The 16,464-nt window shown below is 44.9% G+C and overlaps 2 protein-coding genes across 3 annotated transcripts; one reads left to right on the top strand and one right to left on the bottom strand.

Moving 5' to 3' along the window:
* Positions 1-2,281: 2,281 nt before the first annotated feature.
* Positions 2,282-6,099, bottom strand: LOC140708625 (C-C motif chemokine 3-like 1). 2 transcript variants are annotated; one of them, XM_073004829.1, is made up of 3 exons: positions 4,345-6,099; positions 3,537-3,651; positions 2,290-3,123 (listed from the first exon to the last, which is right to left on the bottom strand). In XM_073004829.1, the coding sequence occupies exons 1-3, from the start codon at positions 4,418-4,420 to the stop codon at positions 3,033-3,035; spliced, it is 282 nt and encodes a 93-aa protein (XP_072860930.1). In that variant the 5' UTR covers positions 4,421-6,099; the 3' UTR covers positions 2,290-3,032. The 2 variants fall into 2 exon arrangements, with proteins under 2 accessions (XP_072860929.1, XP_072860930.1); XM_073004828.1 differs by lacking the exon at positions 4,345-6,099 and having other exon boundaries at positions 2,282-3,123; positions 3,537-3,896.
* Positions 6,100-13,866: 7,767 nt separating this feature from the next.
* Positions 13,867-15,959, top strand: LOC103247783 (C-C motif chemokine 4). The gene is made up of 3 exons (XM_073004830.1): positions 13,867-14,310; positions 14,871-14,985; positions 15,577-15,959. The coding sequence occupies exons 1-3, from the start codon at positions 14,235-14,237 to the stop codon at positions 15,662-15,664; spliced, it is 279 nt and encodes a 92-aa protein (XP_072860931.1). The 5' UTR covers positions 13,867-14,234; the 3' UTR covers positions 15,665-15,959.
* Positions 15,960-16,464: the final 505 nt, after the last annotated feature.

Below are 16,464 nucleotides of genomic sequence, written 5' to 3'. Positions count from 1 at the left end.
GCACTCCAGCCCCGGTGACAGTGTGAGACTCCTTCTCAAAAAAAAAAAAAAAAAAAAAAGAAAGAACAAGAAAAAAGAAAGTGCACATTCCCAATCCCAGTTCAAATGCAAATGTGAACTATGCAACTGACAACTTCTCTGCTTCTGGCTACCTGGCCCATGGAATTGATCAGAAGCAAATAGTAGCCTACGGACATTAGAATGAAGTCACATTGCCAAAGAAACCACGAGACTGGTTCCAAACAGCCCTTGATTACACAATACCTAAGGCAACCTCAGGCTAACTCACACAGACAGCAAGTCAGTAGCCTCCAGAAAGCAGATCCTCCACATTGCACATCTCAGATTGTCCATGGAGGGAATTCCCCCAGGGAGGAGAGCTAGGGGCTGCCAGTCCGGCTGAACTGGTTAAAAATGCAATTCCCATTCTCCCGTTCCCTAACAGGCGTCTTTGTTCAACCTACTCTGTTTGTTCATAACGCTCGTATTTAGGAATGTTGGGCGTGATTAAACTTTGTTTAGCTTTGGGTTTCTGGACCTTGAGAAACAATTCAGTGCAGGCAAGTGTTGTACGCACCTATTTTCTCCTGAAAGCTAATAAAGAAGGAATGATGACACCTTCACTACGTCTATGGGGACAAAAGCTGCTCGTGTGTGTGTGTGTGTGTGTGTGTGTGTGTATGAAAGAGAGAGAGAGAAACAGCCTTGTCAAGAGGACGTGTTTGCTGCTGTACCCTCATTATATGAAAGCCTTCATGGCATCAAAACGCTGTAAGCCAGGCTGAGCTCTATCCTCTCTGCGTCAACTCAGAATCCTTACCAGAAAGTGGTTGTGATGGATGGAACATCACCCATCAAAGAATAGGGTAAGATGAGACCAGAGAGGTAAGCTAGGCAAGTTAATCAAAAAATAACTCAAAGTTTTGAAAGTGCACAATATAAAAAGGAAAAACCCTCATTCCTAAAAAAAAAAAAAAAAAAAAAAGCCTCATTTCCTCAAAGAAATGAGAGTTAGCTATTTGATGTGTATCTTTCCAAATATTTGCCTATGTAAATATATATGCGTATATGGCTTTCAAAGTAAAAACAAAATAATATCCTTTACAGATAGTTCTGTAGCATATGTAGAGAATATATATGCATATACTGCATGTAAATAGATATACCTTTTACATGTAATATTATGGACACTTTCCACACATATAGATGTGTGCTGCTTTTTTTTTCACTGACTGCAGAATATTCCACTGGACATCTTAATCCTCTACTGATTAATCCCCTACTGATGACTGTTTGCATTTCTTTGCTCGTTACCAACCATGCTGCAAAGAATATCCTCATGTCTACATATTCTTATCTTTTGGCAGTGTTTCTACAAAGCAGATTCCTAGAAATGGGATCAGGTCAAACGGGATGTAGGTCACATAGTATGTGCATTTTAATATTTGCTAAGCAGTGGTGTTTAATTACGCTTTGAAGAGTTTGAACTGTATAATTCTAAACATGTTTGGACACAAAAATTAGATTATTTTAAACAAAATGAAATAAGCATAGCTCACAAAAATTAACACACGTTTGGTTTTCACACAAATATTTAGAATTTCTCTTTCTTCTGCAAAAAGGACTCTAGCTTAGTGTGCACTTCTTGTACATATAATGCAGGCAATCCATCTAATAAATAACTTACCTTTCACAGTAAACCTACAGACAGCATCCTGTTCCACACAGAAGCTGGTTGTCTTTTCCTTCTCTGACATTAGCTATTTATTTTGTATAGATTCTAGAGAAATAATGTATTATATACCTGTTGCCATCTGCAGATACTTACCACATTAGAAAACACTGGTGAATTCTATTGACAGTGGCTCTCAGTCATTAACAGGCTATGGAACATCTCATAAGCTTGATAAAAATATCAATTCCCAGGTCTACACCTGAACATGTTGATGTAAGTGGCTTAAACAATCACTGCTCAAACACTCTATGTCAACTCAGAATCCTGACAGGAAGTGGTTGCAATGGATGAAATATCATCTGTTAAAGAATGGGGTAAAATTTGAGTATAGAGGGATCATGTTTGGGGAAATAAATTTGTCAGTGGTTAATAGCATAGTCTGTAGTTTAATAAAAGTCCAGTTTTGGAAAGGAGTTGACCATTTACATGCTGTGTAACCTCAGCCAAGTTGCCTAACCTTTCTGAGCCTTGGGTTACTTTTCTGTCAAATGGAGGTATTAATAGCACCTAAGCTGTACTATTGCATTGATAAGATTAAATGAACAATGCATACAAAGCGCTCAGTAGGAGTAAGCCTCCACAGTGTAAGTAATTGCTATTAAAAGCTTGATTCATCATGAATGTGCGCTACAGAATACTCAGCTTAACGGTGTCCATTCAAGGAGTGAACTCTCCTAGAGCATGCATATTACTATTTGAGTTATAACATATTCGCAGTTTCAATGTTCCAGAACTGTGCCTCCGTTGTAAAGTGGATAACTCTGTAGTAGCCCTCCCCATCTCTCCCAATTTCCCTCCATTTCACCTCTTCCCAATCTTTGCCTATGATTCCTCTTAACCAGTGATTTTAATATGTCAGAAAAACAAAACCAAACTCAATACTGGTTTACCTTTTAAAAGAGCATCTTTATTATTTCCCCAGGCCGATCACAGCCCTGAACAAAAGCATCCGATACACATTGGTCAGTCTGGTGGCTTTGGTACCATGACTGCCTACAGCAGGCCAATGACAGCCACTCAGTTGTCACCACACACAGTGTGAGGGAAGGGGGAGGGCACAGGGGAGCTCTCAGAGCAAACAATCACAAACACACTGTGAAATCGAAAATAAATTACACAAACTCAATAGTATAAATAAATTAAAATTTAAGTTAAAAAGAGTCCCACAGTGGCTGTTGGGCAACAACCAGTCCGTAGAAGAGGTAGCTGTGGAGGTCACAGGGATGCTCCCAAGGCTCAGGCTCCCGCTCCCCACTGGGTCCACCGAGGTCACTGGGCCTCGAAGCTTCCGGACCCCTCAGGCACTCAGCTCCAGGTCGCTGACGTATTTCTGGACCCAGTCCTCACTGGGGTCAGCACAGACCTGCCGGCCTCTCTTGGTTAGGAAGCTGTGGAGAAGGGAGGAAGGTTAAGCACTGGGGAATCCAGCAGGGGAATCCTGGGCCCACCGTGGCCGCTCCATCCCGCTCTCTGTCCTGCGCAGCTCGGGACCTTCTCCTCTCTCAGCGACCCCCTGCCTATCTCCGTCTAGAGCTTCTCTCAGGGACTCCGGGCGGGGGGCTCCCAGAGGGTCCTGTTACCTCCTTCCTGTCCCTTTCCTCTGGGTTGGGGCAGCCCTTCCTGACTCTGTAACACCTGCCCCACTCCAGCCCCAAGTCAGGTCACACCTCGGAGCCCTGCGTCCTGTATCCCTGATAGGCTCTGGAAGGCTGGGCCTTTCCAGGATGGCCTTCTGGCCTGTCTCTGCCCCCACCCGACCCTCCCTACCTCCCTAGAGGCGAGCAGGAAGACTGGCACTTACATGACACCGGGCTTGGAGCACTGGCTGCTGGTCTCAAAGTAGTCAGCTATGAAATTCTGTGGAATCTGCCGGGAGATGTAGCTGAAGCAGCAGGAGGTCGGGGTGTCAGCACCAACTGCGGAGAAAGGAAGAGAATGAGCCTGGGCACATCTCAGAAGAAAAGGCCAGGCAGCTTCTGATCCCCGAGTGGCTGAGGAAGGCAGGCTTGCCCAGACCAAGTGACTGGAAGGCATTTGGGCGTTTTTGCCGAGAAATATCTCTGTCTTTGTTTCTGTCTATTTGCTTCTTTCCCCTTGACTCTTCATAGTGGCTTCTCTGTTTCTCTGTGTGATCCAGATACCTGAACGGACTGTTCTCTTATCTCAGCTCTCTTCAGGGAATTTTGTCTGGTTCAAGAAGTCAGACCCCAGCCCAAGAGAAGCCTTGGACATCTCTCATAAGACATCCAAGGGACAGAGCTCCTGGGAGACCGAGGGTGAGCTGAAGAGTGAACAACAGGCCCCACTGGGAAGTAACCAGCCCTGGATTCCGCCTCTTGTAAACTGACTTGTTTCCAACCCTGTTTTTCTGTCTGTACAAGGGACTGTAACTCCCCTGCCCCTGCCTAGATTCTCATACCTGGAGACTAGGGGGCTAAGACCCCTTCTAGAGATAAAAATAAAAGTTTTGAAGGGAAAGAGCAAGGTGTTTGGCAGCCCTTTAAGAAGTTCTTTGTTTTCTCTTGGGGGCTCTCAGGCCACAAGAAAAGACTGATGTGGTCTAACTGTGGCCAGAGACTGGTGAAACCCACAACAAAACTCGGACTCACGTGGTGCAGAGAAGACTGGCTTGCAGAGAGCCATGGTGCAGAGGAGGACGGCAAGGGCAGCAGTGGAGACCTGCATGATTCTGAGCAGGTGATGGAATGTGGGCTCGAGTGTCGGCACAGCCAAGAAGGGACTGACCACTCTCTGCTGCCTGTGTCCTCCTGAAGTCTGAAGTCATCTCTCCTTCTCTTTATAGGCAGCCCTGGCGGATGGGGAAACGGAATCTGGGGGTAAGGAGGGAAATTTTTAAGCATAGTGATGCTGTCATGCTGAATGTTACACAACCCAGGGTCCCTGGTGACCACAGGGGCTCAGGATATCCAAGAATAGCATCTCTGAGCGATTCTCTAACTCTCAGCTCTCAACTCATGACTGGTTCTAGCTTCATGGGGAAATGGTTTCTCCTGTGAGTGTGAAAAGGGGTGTGTGTCAACCCAAGGCTATTCTTAGCCGATCCCTTCTCATAAGAACTGGTCTATGAGGCCAGGCATGGTGGCTCACGCCTGTAATCCCAGCACTTTGGGAGGCTGAGGCGGCGGATCGCCTGAGGTCAGGAATTTGAGACCCACCTGACCATGTGGAGAAATCATGTCTCTCCTAAAATTACAAAAGTAGTGGGGCGTGGTGGCACATGCCTGTAATCCCAGTTACTCAGGAGGCTGAGGCAGGAGAATTGCTTGAACCTGGGAGGCAGAGGTTGTGGCGAGCTGAGATCATACCACTGGACTCCAGATTGGGCAACAAAAGTGAAACTCTGCCTCAAAAAAAGAACGGGTCTATGCATGAACTCTCCACTCCCATTTCTTCCCACAGAGATGCAATTCTGCTCCCTCAGCTGCTATAACCACAGGGGTAGGGTTGATGGGCTGATGCTGTGGAGGGCTGCACCACCCCCCCTCCTCCCAGAGGCAAGGAACTGAATGAAAACTGAGGAATAGAAAGCACGAGGTCACGTTTCAGTCATTTGCCTATTAGTCACGGAGTGACTAGGGCGCTGTGTTAAACGCTAGTTGTGGATCATAAAAATACTTCAGAGGTGGGTGTCAGTACGTCAGGTGCCTAGAAATATTTGTAGCCATTAACCTAGAGAAAACATTTATAGGAGGCTGGGCGCGGTGGCTCACGCCTGTAATCCCAGCACTTTGGGAGGCTGAGGTGGGTGGATCATGAGGTCAGGAGATTGAGACCATCTTGGCTAACACGGTGAAACCCCGTCTCTACTAAAAATACAAAAAAAATTAGCCGGGCGTGGTGGCGGGCTCCTGTAGTCCCAGCTACTCAGGAAGCTAAGGCAGAAGAATGGCGTGAACCCGGGGGGTGGAGCTTGCAGTGAGCCGAGATCGCAGCCACTGCACTCCAGCCTGGGTGACAGAGCGAGACTCCGTCTCAAAAAAAAAAAACACTTCTAGGAAAGAGTTCTGTGGAAACAACCCAAATATGGAGCCATCTTCAAACATAAAGACCCCCGACCCAGCATCATTTATAACTCTAAATTCAGCAAAGCTCATTTCTCTCCTTCAGGGGATGATAAATTATCCACTAGGTCATTTATTATTAAGTCCCTAAAATGAATGAAGTGGCATAAATATGCTTATAATGTCAGTGGGTAGAAAAAGCAAGATACAACATTATACAAATTCTATAAAATTTGAAGAAGTGTATATATATATATATATGCCATGCCAACCCTAGGCATGGAAAAAATAAAAAAGTTTGGAAATACATGCCTTAAAGAATGAATAGTACTTAGGTCCACGGGTGATTTATTTTCTTATTTTTTCTTTTTCTGAATTTTTCTCACTTTATTTAGTGAGACTTTATTACCTTCTTGGTCAGCCCACAAATTTATGAACTAATTTTGTTTTAGAACATTTCCAGCATTACTGGCTGAAAGTGGATTGTGGTCAGTTGTTTAATCTGAAAGAAATTATTGATAAATACGCTAAAGTTTCTGTTCAATGGCCTTTGCCAAAATGAAGTCTTGATTTGCCATTTATTTGAATCACTTTAAGGATCCTATACCATACTTACATAAATCATGCCAAACTGAAGCAGGTTTTTCCTTATTCTTTTCAATACATAATTTCAGTGGTGTGGAAGGGTCTCTACCTTCTCAGCCATATTATATGCTTTTTAAAATTTTTCCATACTTTATTATTTTATTCTTTCATAATCAATCAGCATACCTCATTTTATAATGAGAAACAGATTTAGTTGGTTTTAATGATCTTTGTTTCTGAGATGCCCCTGGTCTCGTGGGGGCAGGTAGAGTATGTGAACAGGTAATTGTAACACTTAGCAGAAAGTGCTAAGACTCCTAGTAGAAAAAGAAATGAAAGCTCAGAACCCCACGAGGGGAAGAAGTGACCTTCCACCAGAGGGTTGGGGAAGCTTCATGGAAGGGATGGAACTTTAGTTGTGTCTGGATAACTGCCCAGGATTTAGGCGTCTATAGGTGGGTGGGCAGTGGAGGCCCAGCTGAGGCAGAGTCCTGGGTGTGACATTGTGGGCTCAGAGGAAAGAGGGGGTGCTTCAGTGGAGCTGCAGAGTGGTGGGAGCAAATACGGACAATAAAGCTAAATTGGGACCAAACCAGGACAGGCCTTGAATTCCCCGCAAAGGGGTTAGAGTTGATACACTTGATGCTGGAGAACAATGGAGGACAGAAGCCAAGTGGGAGTACGCCTTTGGAATTCTGTCCTTCCTAAGTGTCTGTAGAGTTAGGTCTTTTAATACACATGAGCTCTGTTTCCATCCCACCCCAATGATGGCTAGTGCCAGTCCTGAGGGAGGAGAAGCAGAGGCAAGATCAGGGGCCGTGGTAGGTTTCACCGGAGCTTTGGCATCCACGTGTCTACCCCTATTGCTACCAGTTCCAAATAAAGGTATCTCTGTCACTTGTTTCATTAGAAACCTACATCACAGGCAATGCCTCCTTCTTACGCCACACTCTGCCTCCCAGCTCTCGGTTGATACCCCAAATTGCATTCCCTCACTCACTTCTTAGGGGAACCCCCTCCATACCCATGATTCCGTTTCTAGAGCTGGCTTCTGTGAGTTGCGGAGGGCGAGAAAAGGAAATGGAAACTGCTGAATCAGTCAGTGTTCTGGTTAGGGGCATCCTCTGCCTCTGTGATTACTGCACAGTGTGTTCTATTAGTTATCTACGTAATTTGCTCTTCAAAAATCTAGACCATGTCCAGTTGATTTTATTTTAGTTTATTTTTCTCAAGAAATTTACAGTTTAATAAAGGCAACGTGGAAGTTTGGAAACAAGCTTTTATTTCGTGCTAACAATGGATTAGCAACTACACAAATTTTAGTTCTAGCAACTACACAAATTTTAGTTCACAATAAGTAATATTTATTGAGTGACCTCCATGTGCCAATTTCCATAATTTACATGTTTGAACTGTTACTCTTCAAAACAGCCCTATGATTTAGTTACCATTATACTTTCTCAGTTGAACAGGTGAAGAAACCAAAGTAAATAGAGGTTAAGCAATTTTCCTAAGGCCATAAAGCTGATGACTAGCAGAGCAGGGATTCAAATCCAGGTAGTCTGACTCTAGGTACCACACGCTACACGTCCTGTACCACACTTATTATATTTGATCCTCACAGCAATCCTATAATGGCAGATTTTTTAGAGTGTCTTCTCAGATCGTAAACCAATGTCAGACCATGTCTTGTTGGTTGATTTAAACCAAATCCTAGCACATGATCATTATAACATGATAAGCCTCCAGACCTAGTCTCTATCTCTTATTGTGTTCTTTTTAATAAAGTGATTTATTGAATATATAAGTCTATCTCAGTGTTTATATATTTGTAAGACTTTCTCTATCAATCCCCAAACCAGGACATATACCCCTTTGCCATGTGTTTTTGCTTGGAGGGAAATATGGTCGCACGCATAGCATGTGCCTAATTTATATACCTTGAACGAATAATGTAAGGGAGATGCAGGATGGGGTTGAGTTGGGAGTGTCTTAGACATTTCCTGGGTGGTAAATTGATGTTCCCAGTTGAAATAATGAACCCGGGGACATGCCGATGGAATTGGTCAGTTTTATATTCCACTGTCTGCGTTAGTTACCAGTGTATCCCCAGCGACAACCACAATGCCTGACATATAGTGAAGCATAATACCTATTTGATGAATAAACACTGATTTGACTAACAATATGTGTTATGCCTGAACTCTCACTATGGAGTTCAAATACTAATGGGAAGGGTAGGATAAGAAAGGCCATGGTGAGTGGGAGAGGGGAGAGGATCAGGAAAATAACTAATGGGTACGAGGCTCCATACCTGGGTGATGAAATCATTTGTACACCAAACCGCCATGACACAAGTTTACCTACGTAACAAACATGCACATGCATCCCTGAACTTAAAGTAAAAGAAACACACACACACAAAGAGAATCAGGAGAGAGAGTCAGAAGTGTGATAGGTCTCCAGAGCCAAGGAAGAATCTTTAAATAAAATGAGAATTGAAGCCAGGCATGGTGGCTCCATGCCTGTAATCCCAGCACTTTGGGAGGCCGAGGCAGGCAGATCACCTGAGGCCAGGAGTTTGAGACCAGGCTGGTCAACATGGTGAAACCCTGTCTCTACTAAAAATACAAAAAATTAGCTGAGCGTGGTGGCACATGCCTGTAGTCCCAGCTACTCGGGAGATGGAGGCAAGAGGATCACCTGAACCCAGGAGGTTGCAGTGAGCCGAGATCACACCACTGCACTCCAGCCTAGGTGACAGAGGGAGACTCCGTCTCAGAAAAAAAAAAAAAAAAAAAAAAAAGAGACAGAATTGAGAGTCCCAATAAAGATACAATTTGGAACAGAAATGTAAATTAAACTTATGGAAAGAAGTTTTCAGTAACTTGGATCTAAAAGGTTATGATTTACTTTAAAGAGAAGGAAAGGAAGGGAAGGGAGGAGAAGGGAGGGGAGGGGAGGGGAGGGGAGGGGAGAGGAGAAGGAAAGGAGGCATGGTGTCACAGTCTTGATCTTTGGGAAACTGACTACCGAAGATTCCTCAGGAGGTGGTGACAGAAAGTAGCCAGCAGTCCACACCGTGGACTCTTCAGCATGGAGGGATTTGATTTGTGTCCCAGCGTTCCGGCTCATTTCAACCTCTGTGAGGCCCCACCTCAGTTCAGCAGAGTGTCCCAGTCCAGAGTGCAGGGAATCCTTGCTGAGCAGTTTGTCCTCTGCGGTGTCTTTGCTTTGCACTGCTCGGCTTGCCTCCCCACTGTGTGCTGCTGCCCATGCTCTCTAGCGTGGGGCATTGCTTTCCTTCCAGATTCTGGCCCCGAGGCTCCACTTCCCCACGTGTCCCCCTCTGTTAGCTGCTTTGGCAGCAGGTGCCCCAGGGATGGGTTCACTGATGATGACACCCTGTTCGGCCCAGCTTTGGCCTCCTTTTCTCATATGTGGTCTGCATGGTCAGATTGCAGCAGGTGTGGGCCTTGCCTTTCCTGCAGGCAGAAGCAGCAGCCTGGAGTCCCCTGTCTTGCATCTTAGACAGACAATGTCTCATTGACACAGCCCCCTCTTTCCACAGCCAGCCCCTTGTTTCCTGTCCCGAGTCCTTGTTATTTTCTCTGGCCATTTCTTGCATGTGTGCAGTAGGTCAGGGTATGTGTCTTGGTACTGGATCTGATCCCTCTCCCGGTCCCTTCCCCTTTTCCATATTTTCTACACAATAAAAAGTGCCTCTTCCTATCAATATTCCAAGCTGGAAAGCCAAGAGTCACCCTTGTCTCCTCTTTCTCTGTCATCTCCTACACCAATTCAATCGCCAACTCTAGTCTACGTTCAATTTTATGTGCATCTGCCTCTCACCACTCCCACTGCCTGTCAGGTTCTTATGGTTTCTCACCATGACAACTAGAGGAGGGTCCTAGCAACTCTTTTTTTTTCTTATTTATTTATTTAGAGACAAGGTCTCACTCTGTGGCCCAGGCTGGAGTGCAGTGGCTGATCTTGGTTCTCTGCAACCTTGGCTTCCCAGGCTCAAGCAATTCTTGTGCCTCAGCCTCCCAAGTAGCTGGGATTACAGTCATGTGCCACCACACCCGACTAATTTTTTGTATTTTTCGTGGAGATGGGGTTTTACCATGTAGGCCAGGTTGGTCTTGAACTCCTGGCCTCAAATGATCTGCCTGCTTTGGCCTCCCAAAGTGCTGGGATTACAGGCGTGAGCCACCATGCCTGGCCTAGTTTTGTCTCTTTTTAATCTATCCCACGATACAGCATCCAATATAATTTTGCTAAAGCTCAAAATCATTCTCCGTTTCTCTCCTTTTAAAATCTTGCAAACATTCTACATCATTCCTGGCATGAAATGGAAGCTTCTCTGTAACTTGACCCCTGTTTACCTCTTTGCCCTCGAGGCTTGCAAGTTTGTTATGTAGGTAAATTGCGTGTTGCGGGAGTTTGGTGTACAGATTATTTCATCACCCGGGTAATAAGCATAGTATCCGATAGGTAATTTTTTAAATCCTCTCCCTCCTCCCACCCTTCACCCTTGAGTCAGCCCCAGTGCCTGCTGTTCCCTTCTTTGTGTCCATGTGTACTCAGTGTTTAGCTTCCACTTATAAGTGGGAACATGCAGTATTTGGTTTTCTGTTCCTGCATTAGTTCACTTAGGATAATGGCCTCCAGCTCCATCCATGTTGCTACAAAGGGCATGATCTTGTTCTTTTTTTAATGACTGAGAAGTATATATACCACATTTTCTTTATCTGGTCTATCATCAATGGGCATTTAGGTTGATTCCATGTCTTTGCTATTGTGAATAGTGTTGCGATGAAATACATGTGCACATGTCTTTATGGTAGAACCATTTCTATTCCTTTGGGTACATACCTAATAATGGGATTGCTGGGTCAAATGGTAGTTCTGTTTTAAGTTCTTTTAGAAACCGCCAAACTGCTCCCCACAATGGCTGAACTAATTTACATTTCCACCAGCAGTGTATAAGTGTTCCTTTTCTCTACAACCTCACCAGCATCTGTTATTTTTTGACTTTTTAAAAATAGCCATCCAGACTGGTTTGAGACAGTATCTCATTGTGGTTTTGATTTGCATTTCTCTAATGATTAGTGGTGTTGAGTATTTTTTGTATGTTTATTGACCATGTGTGTGTCTTCTTTTGAAATGTATCTGTTTATGTTCATTGCCCACTTTTTAATGAAGTTGTCTGTGTTTTGCTTGTATGTTTGTTTAAGTTCCCTATAGATTTCAGATACCAGAGCTTTGTCAGATGAATAGTTTGTAAATATTTTCTCCCATTCTGTACGTTCTCTTTACTTTGCTGATAATGTATTTTGCTGTGCAGAATCTCTTTAGTTTAATTAGATCCCATTTGTCAGCTTTTGATTGTGTTGGAATTTGCTTTTGGCATCTTCATCATGAAATCTCTGCCAGATCCTATGTCCAGAATGGTATTGTCTAGGTTATCTTACAGGATATCATATTTTTTATAGTTTTACAGTTTTTGGTTTTGCATTTAAGTATTTAATCCATTGTGAGTTGATTTTTATACACAGTGTAAGGAAGGAATCAGTTTCAATCTTTTGCATATGTCTAGCCAATTATCCCAGTATCATTTATTGAATGGGAAGTCCTTTCCCTATTGCTTGTTTTTGTTAACTTTGTCAAAAATCAGATGGTTGCAGGTATGCAGCATTATTTCTGAGCTCTCTATTTTGTTCTATTGGTCTATGTGTCTGTTTTTGTACCAGTACCATGCTGTTTTGGTTACTGTAGCCCTGTAGTATAGTTTGAAGTCATGGCTCCTTCTTTTTACTCTTCTTTTTTTTTTTTTTTTTTTTTTTTGATACGATGTCTCACTCTGTTGCCCAGGCTGGAGTGCAATGGCACGATTTCGGCTCACTGCAAGCTCTGCCTCCTGGGTTCACACCATTCTCCTGCCTCAGCCTCCTGAGTAGCTGGGACTACAGGCGCCTGCCACCACACCTGGCTAATTTTTTGTATTTTTAGTAGAGACAAGATTTCACCATGTTAGCCAGGATGGTCTCAATCTCCTGACCTCGTGATCCACGCACCTTGGCCTCCCAAAGTGCTGGGATTATGGGCTTGAGCCACCACTCCCGGCCTACTCTTCTTTTTTCTTTCTCAGAGAAGAGTGGGGTTAGGGGTGAGCAGGCAGGTTAGAGTAGTAGAGCTAAAGGCAGATAGAGATCCATCCAATTATCCTCATTCCCCTCATTTGCCCAACTTCACACACTCCTGTATTCAGGGCCTTTGTAATCTTCTGTACAGGTGCCCAGCAGCTGTCAAAGCAGCCAAGGCTTAACATAAGCACAGGCATTCCCTATGGACTGGTTGGGACACACCCACATTCTTAGTTTACATATTTTGTCTGTAACATAGATAAACTCCTTACTACGTATACAGTTCTGTTTTGTTTTGCTTTGCTTTGTTTTTGAGATAGGGTCTTGTTCTGTCACCCAAGCTGGAGTGTAGTGGCAGAATTACCACTCACTGCAACCTGGACTTTCCTGGGCTCGGGTGATCCTCCCACCTCAGCCTCCTGAGCAGCTGGGACTGCAGGTGTGCATCACCACTCCAAGCAAATTGTTTTTGGTATTTTTTTGTAGAGACAGGGTTTTACCATGTTGCCCAGGCTGGTCTCAAAGTTCTGGGATCAAGCAATCCACCTACCATGGCATCCCGAAGTGCTAGATTACAGGTGTGAGCCACTGCACCCAGCTCAATCCTATTTTTATACTAGAAGAACATTCTCTATCTGGGTCTTCCAAACTCGATTCTTACTGGTTTATATGTCCTGTTCTTTTGTTGGTCCAAGAAAATATCCTGAAATCTTTATTTCTCCTCCGTTCCCTCCTTGTTCTAGGACAGACTAGCCCTATCTCTTTCCTGAATTAAGTTTGAGTACAATCGGTCTTTGAGTGTGGAATAGCTCCTAGCAGTCTATCAGTCAGCGGTTTCTCTTTGTGATCACACTCTATTTTTATTCTGGAGACTACAGCATGGAAAGAAAATGGACTTTGGAGTCAGATGAATCTTGATTCAGATCTTGGCAGTGCCACTCATCAGCTCTGTGGCACTGAGCACATCAGTGGACCACTCTCTGATCCTCAATTTTCTTATCTGTAAAATGAGATGACACACCCCTGCTCAGGGCTATGGTCGGATTAGAGATGATATGTGTAAGACAGCTTTCCCAGTGCCAGGTACACGTTAAGTGTCCAATAAGAAGATACAAATGTTGCTAAGTCACCCCACTGGATCCCTCTGCACATCCAATGCTGGACTCTTCATGCCCAAGGAAACATACAGGACACAAAATTCAGTGGAACTCAGTTCAGCAGAAGAAGGCACAGGAAGGGGATCGGGGGGTCCTGGCTCCCCCTTTGTTCTTGGGGCCAGGCTAGTGGCCAGCCTGGAAAGACTGACATGAACCCTCCAGCATCTGGGGGTGCCAATCACCAAGAGCAGCACAGTTCTTGTCTACAAGTCACTTAAAGCAGGTGTGAACATTTCATCTTTCCTCTGTGGTTTGCAACTCTCCCCCCAGGTCTCGGTCACTTCCTTTGGTTGTACCACTTCCCTTTTCTTCTAGCCTGCAGTTCCCTCATCTTTCCTCTATGATGACATCACCCTGGGGAAGAGAAGCTGAGAGGAACTCCTCACTCAGCTAGCTTCAGGAGCCACGACATCATCTCTACCATGGAAATTCCGCTCACTCTGCTGAGCCCCCACATTTGTCCCAGGCCTCGGAGTCTCTATAAAGAGAGATTCCCAACTCAGTATCAGCACAGGACACAGCTGGGTTCTGAAGCTTCTGAGTTCTGTGGCCTCACCTCTGAGAAAACCTCTCTTCCACCAACACCATGAAGCTGTGCGTGACTGTCCTGTCTCTCCTCGTGCTAGTAGCTGCCTTCTGCTCTCCAGCACTCTCAGCACCAAGTAAGTCTACTTTCGCAGCTGCTGTTTCCAGAGCCAAGGTGTAGGCAGAGTCCTTTTTTCTAGTTGTGGCTGGTCAAACAGTGGGATCTGGGGATGGGACAAAAGGCAGCTAGGAAGATTGCCACGAAGTCTGCACTAAATGTAGAGTCTAGTAGATATTCAATAACATTCAAGTTCCTATTTTCTCAAGAATTAGCAACTAGCAGAGGAAAAGGATGGGTTGGAAGTCAGACTGTTGAACTGGCTCTGCCTCTAATTACTTGTTCAAGCAAGCCCCTGTCCCTCTCTGTGCCTTGGTTTTCCCATCTGTCACATGAAGGGAGTGCGATGTGTTCTGAGACTGAATCCAGTTCCAATCTTCTAGGTTTCTTTCTTGTTCTTGTCTGAAGATCCACTATTCAGAATAAGACTCCTGCTCAGGTTAGGTGGGAATAGATACAAGGGACCATATTTGTGGTTCCGGTAGCTCCACAGGGATGCTCAAAGAAGACACAAAACTAGAAACCAAAATAAACAGCTCCTATGTGCAGTGTTGATCTCACCCTGGCCTTTCCTTTCAGTGGGCTCAGACCCTCCCACCTCCTGCTGCTTTTCTTACACCGTGAGGAAGCTTCCTCGCCACTTTGTGGTAGATTACTACGAGACCAGCAGCCTCTGCTCCCAGCCAGCTGTGGTGTGAGTATCAACCCCTGGGCTGCTCTGGGAGGCAAGGGGGAGGGCTGGATTTTAAAGGGGGCCTGTTTTGGGGAGGGACTGATTGAGCAGTGGGGAGGCAGCTCTCAGGGCTGAAGCCTTCCCTGAGAGCAGTGAGGACACAGATCATGAACTCATTTTTCAAGTGTTGAAGGCAGCTGAGCAGGAGCCGAGAGAGAAGGGGGTTCCTGGGGAGGAAGTTAACCAGAGGACAGGAAAGCAGGGGAAGTCAGACAGCTCACATGAGATAGGGACTGATTTCTCAAACCACGCTAGAAAGACATGTGGAAAAGTCACTGCCAGGCTGGCAGGGAATAAGGAGATCTATTCATATTGATTGCAATGCCCACTGGTTCCTAATCTGGGAAACCCCTGGGGCCCACAGCTAACTCCAGTGGGTGGAAGTTACAGGGAGTCTGGTTCCAGCACTGCCCCAGGAAGGATCCCATGCACCAGAGCTGCCCACATGGACCATGGTCAGGCAGAGGAAGATGCCTACCCCAGGCAAGGGAAAAAGCCAGATGACCTCAAAGGTCTCATGGGATTCTCATCTGTCCGCTCCTTGTTCTACAGATTCCAAACCAAAAGAGGGAAGCAAGTCTGCGCTGACCCCAGTGAGACCTGGGTCCAGGAGTATGTGTATGACCTGGAACTGAACTGAGCTGCTCAGAGACAGGAAGTCTTCAGGGAAGGTCACCTGAGCCTGGATGCTTCTCCATGAGAGGCATCTCCTCCATACTCAGGACTCCTCTCCACAGTTCCTGTCCCTTCTGTTAATTTAATCTTTTTAATGTGTCGTGTTATTGTATTAGGTGTTATTTCCATTATTTATATTTGTTTAGCCAAAGTGTCTCCTATGGAGATGGTCCACCGTCACTGTTTCTCTGCTGTTGCAAATACATGGATAACACCGTTAATTCCATGTGTTTTCATAATAAAACTTCAAAATACAATGCAGATAGTTTCTTTGTGATTTTAATTTGATTTGGGGGTAAAAGGAATTGCCTGGTACTATCGGAGGGGCAAACTACAGTTTCCAAAAGGAATAAGAATGAGCAATTGCTGCATCCTTAATCTGAGCTCTGGGCTGAGCACTCTTCATACATCTCACTGCGTACTTTCAACAAGGGTTTTAACACCCTTATGAAGTAGGGAGTGTTGTCCCCAGTTTCACAGTTAAGGAAACAGAGGCACAGAGAGGTGAAGTGACTTGTTGAGGCTCGTAGGTTGACTTGGGGAGTGTCATGAAAGAATGCCCCAAAAAAGGAGGTTATCAATTCAACATCTTGAGGGGAAGTTGTAAACAGGGGAAGAAGCACAGCAAAGGGGGGAAGGAGAGTGAGAAAAGTGTCTTCATCATCTGATTATCAGCATAACACTGGGAAAGTCATCTTGCCTTATTAGACCTCAGTGTTCACACCTGTGAAATGGGGATAACATTAACCATTTCAAAGGGCTGTT

This window comes from Chlorocebus sabaeus, chromosome 16 (genome assembly GCF_047675955.1).
Source record: "Chlorocebus sabaeus isolate Y175 chromosome 16, mChlSab1.0.hap1, whole genome shotgun sequence".
In the NCBI taxonomy this organism is placed as follows: domain Eukaryota; kingdom Metazoa; phylum Chordata; class Mammalia; order Primates; family Cercopithecidae; genus Chlorocebus; species Chlorocebus sabaeus.
Note: the sequence above shows the minus strand (reverse complement) of the source record. Positions and strands in the feature narration are given on the sequence as shown.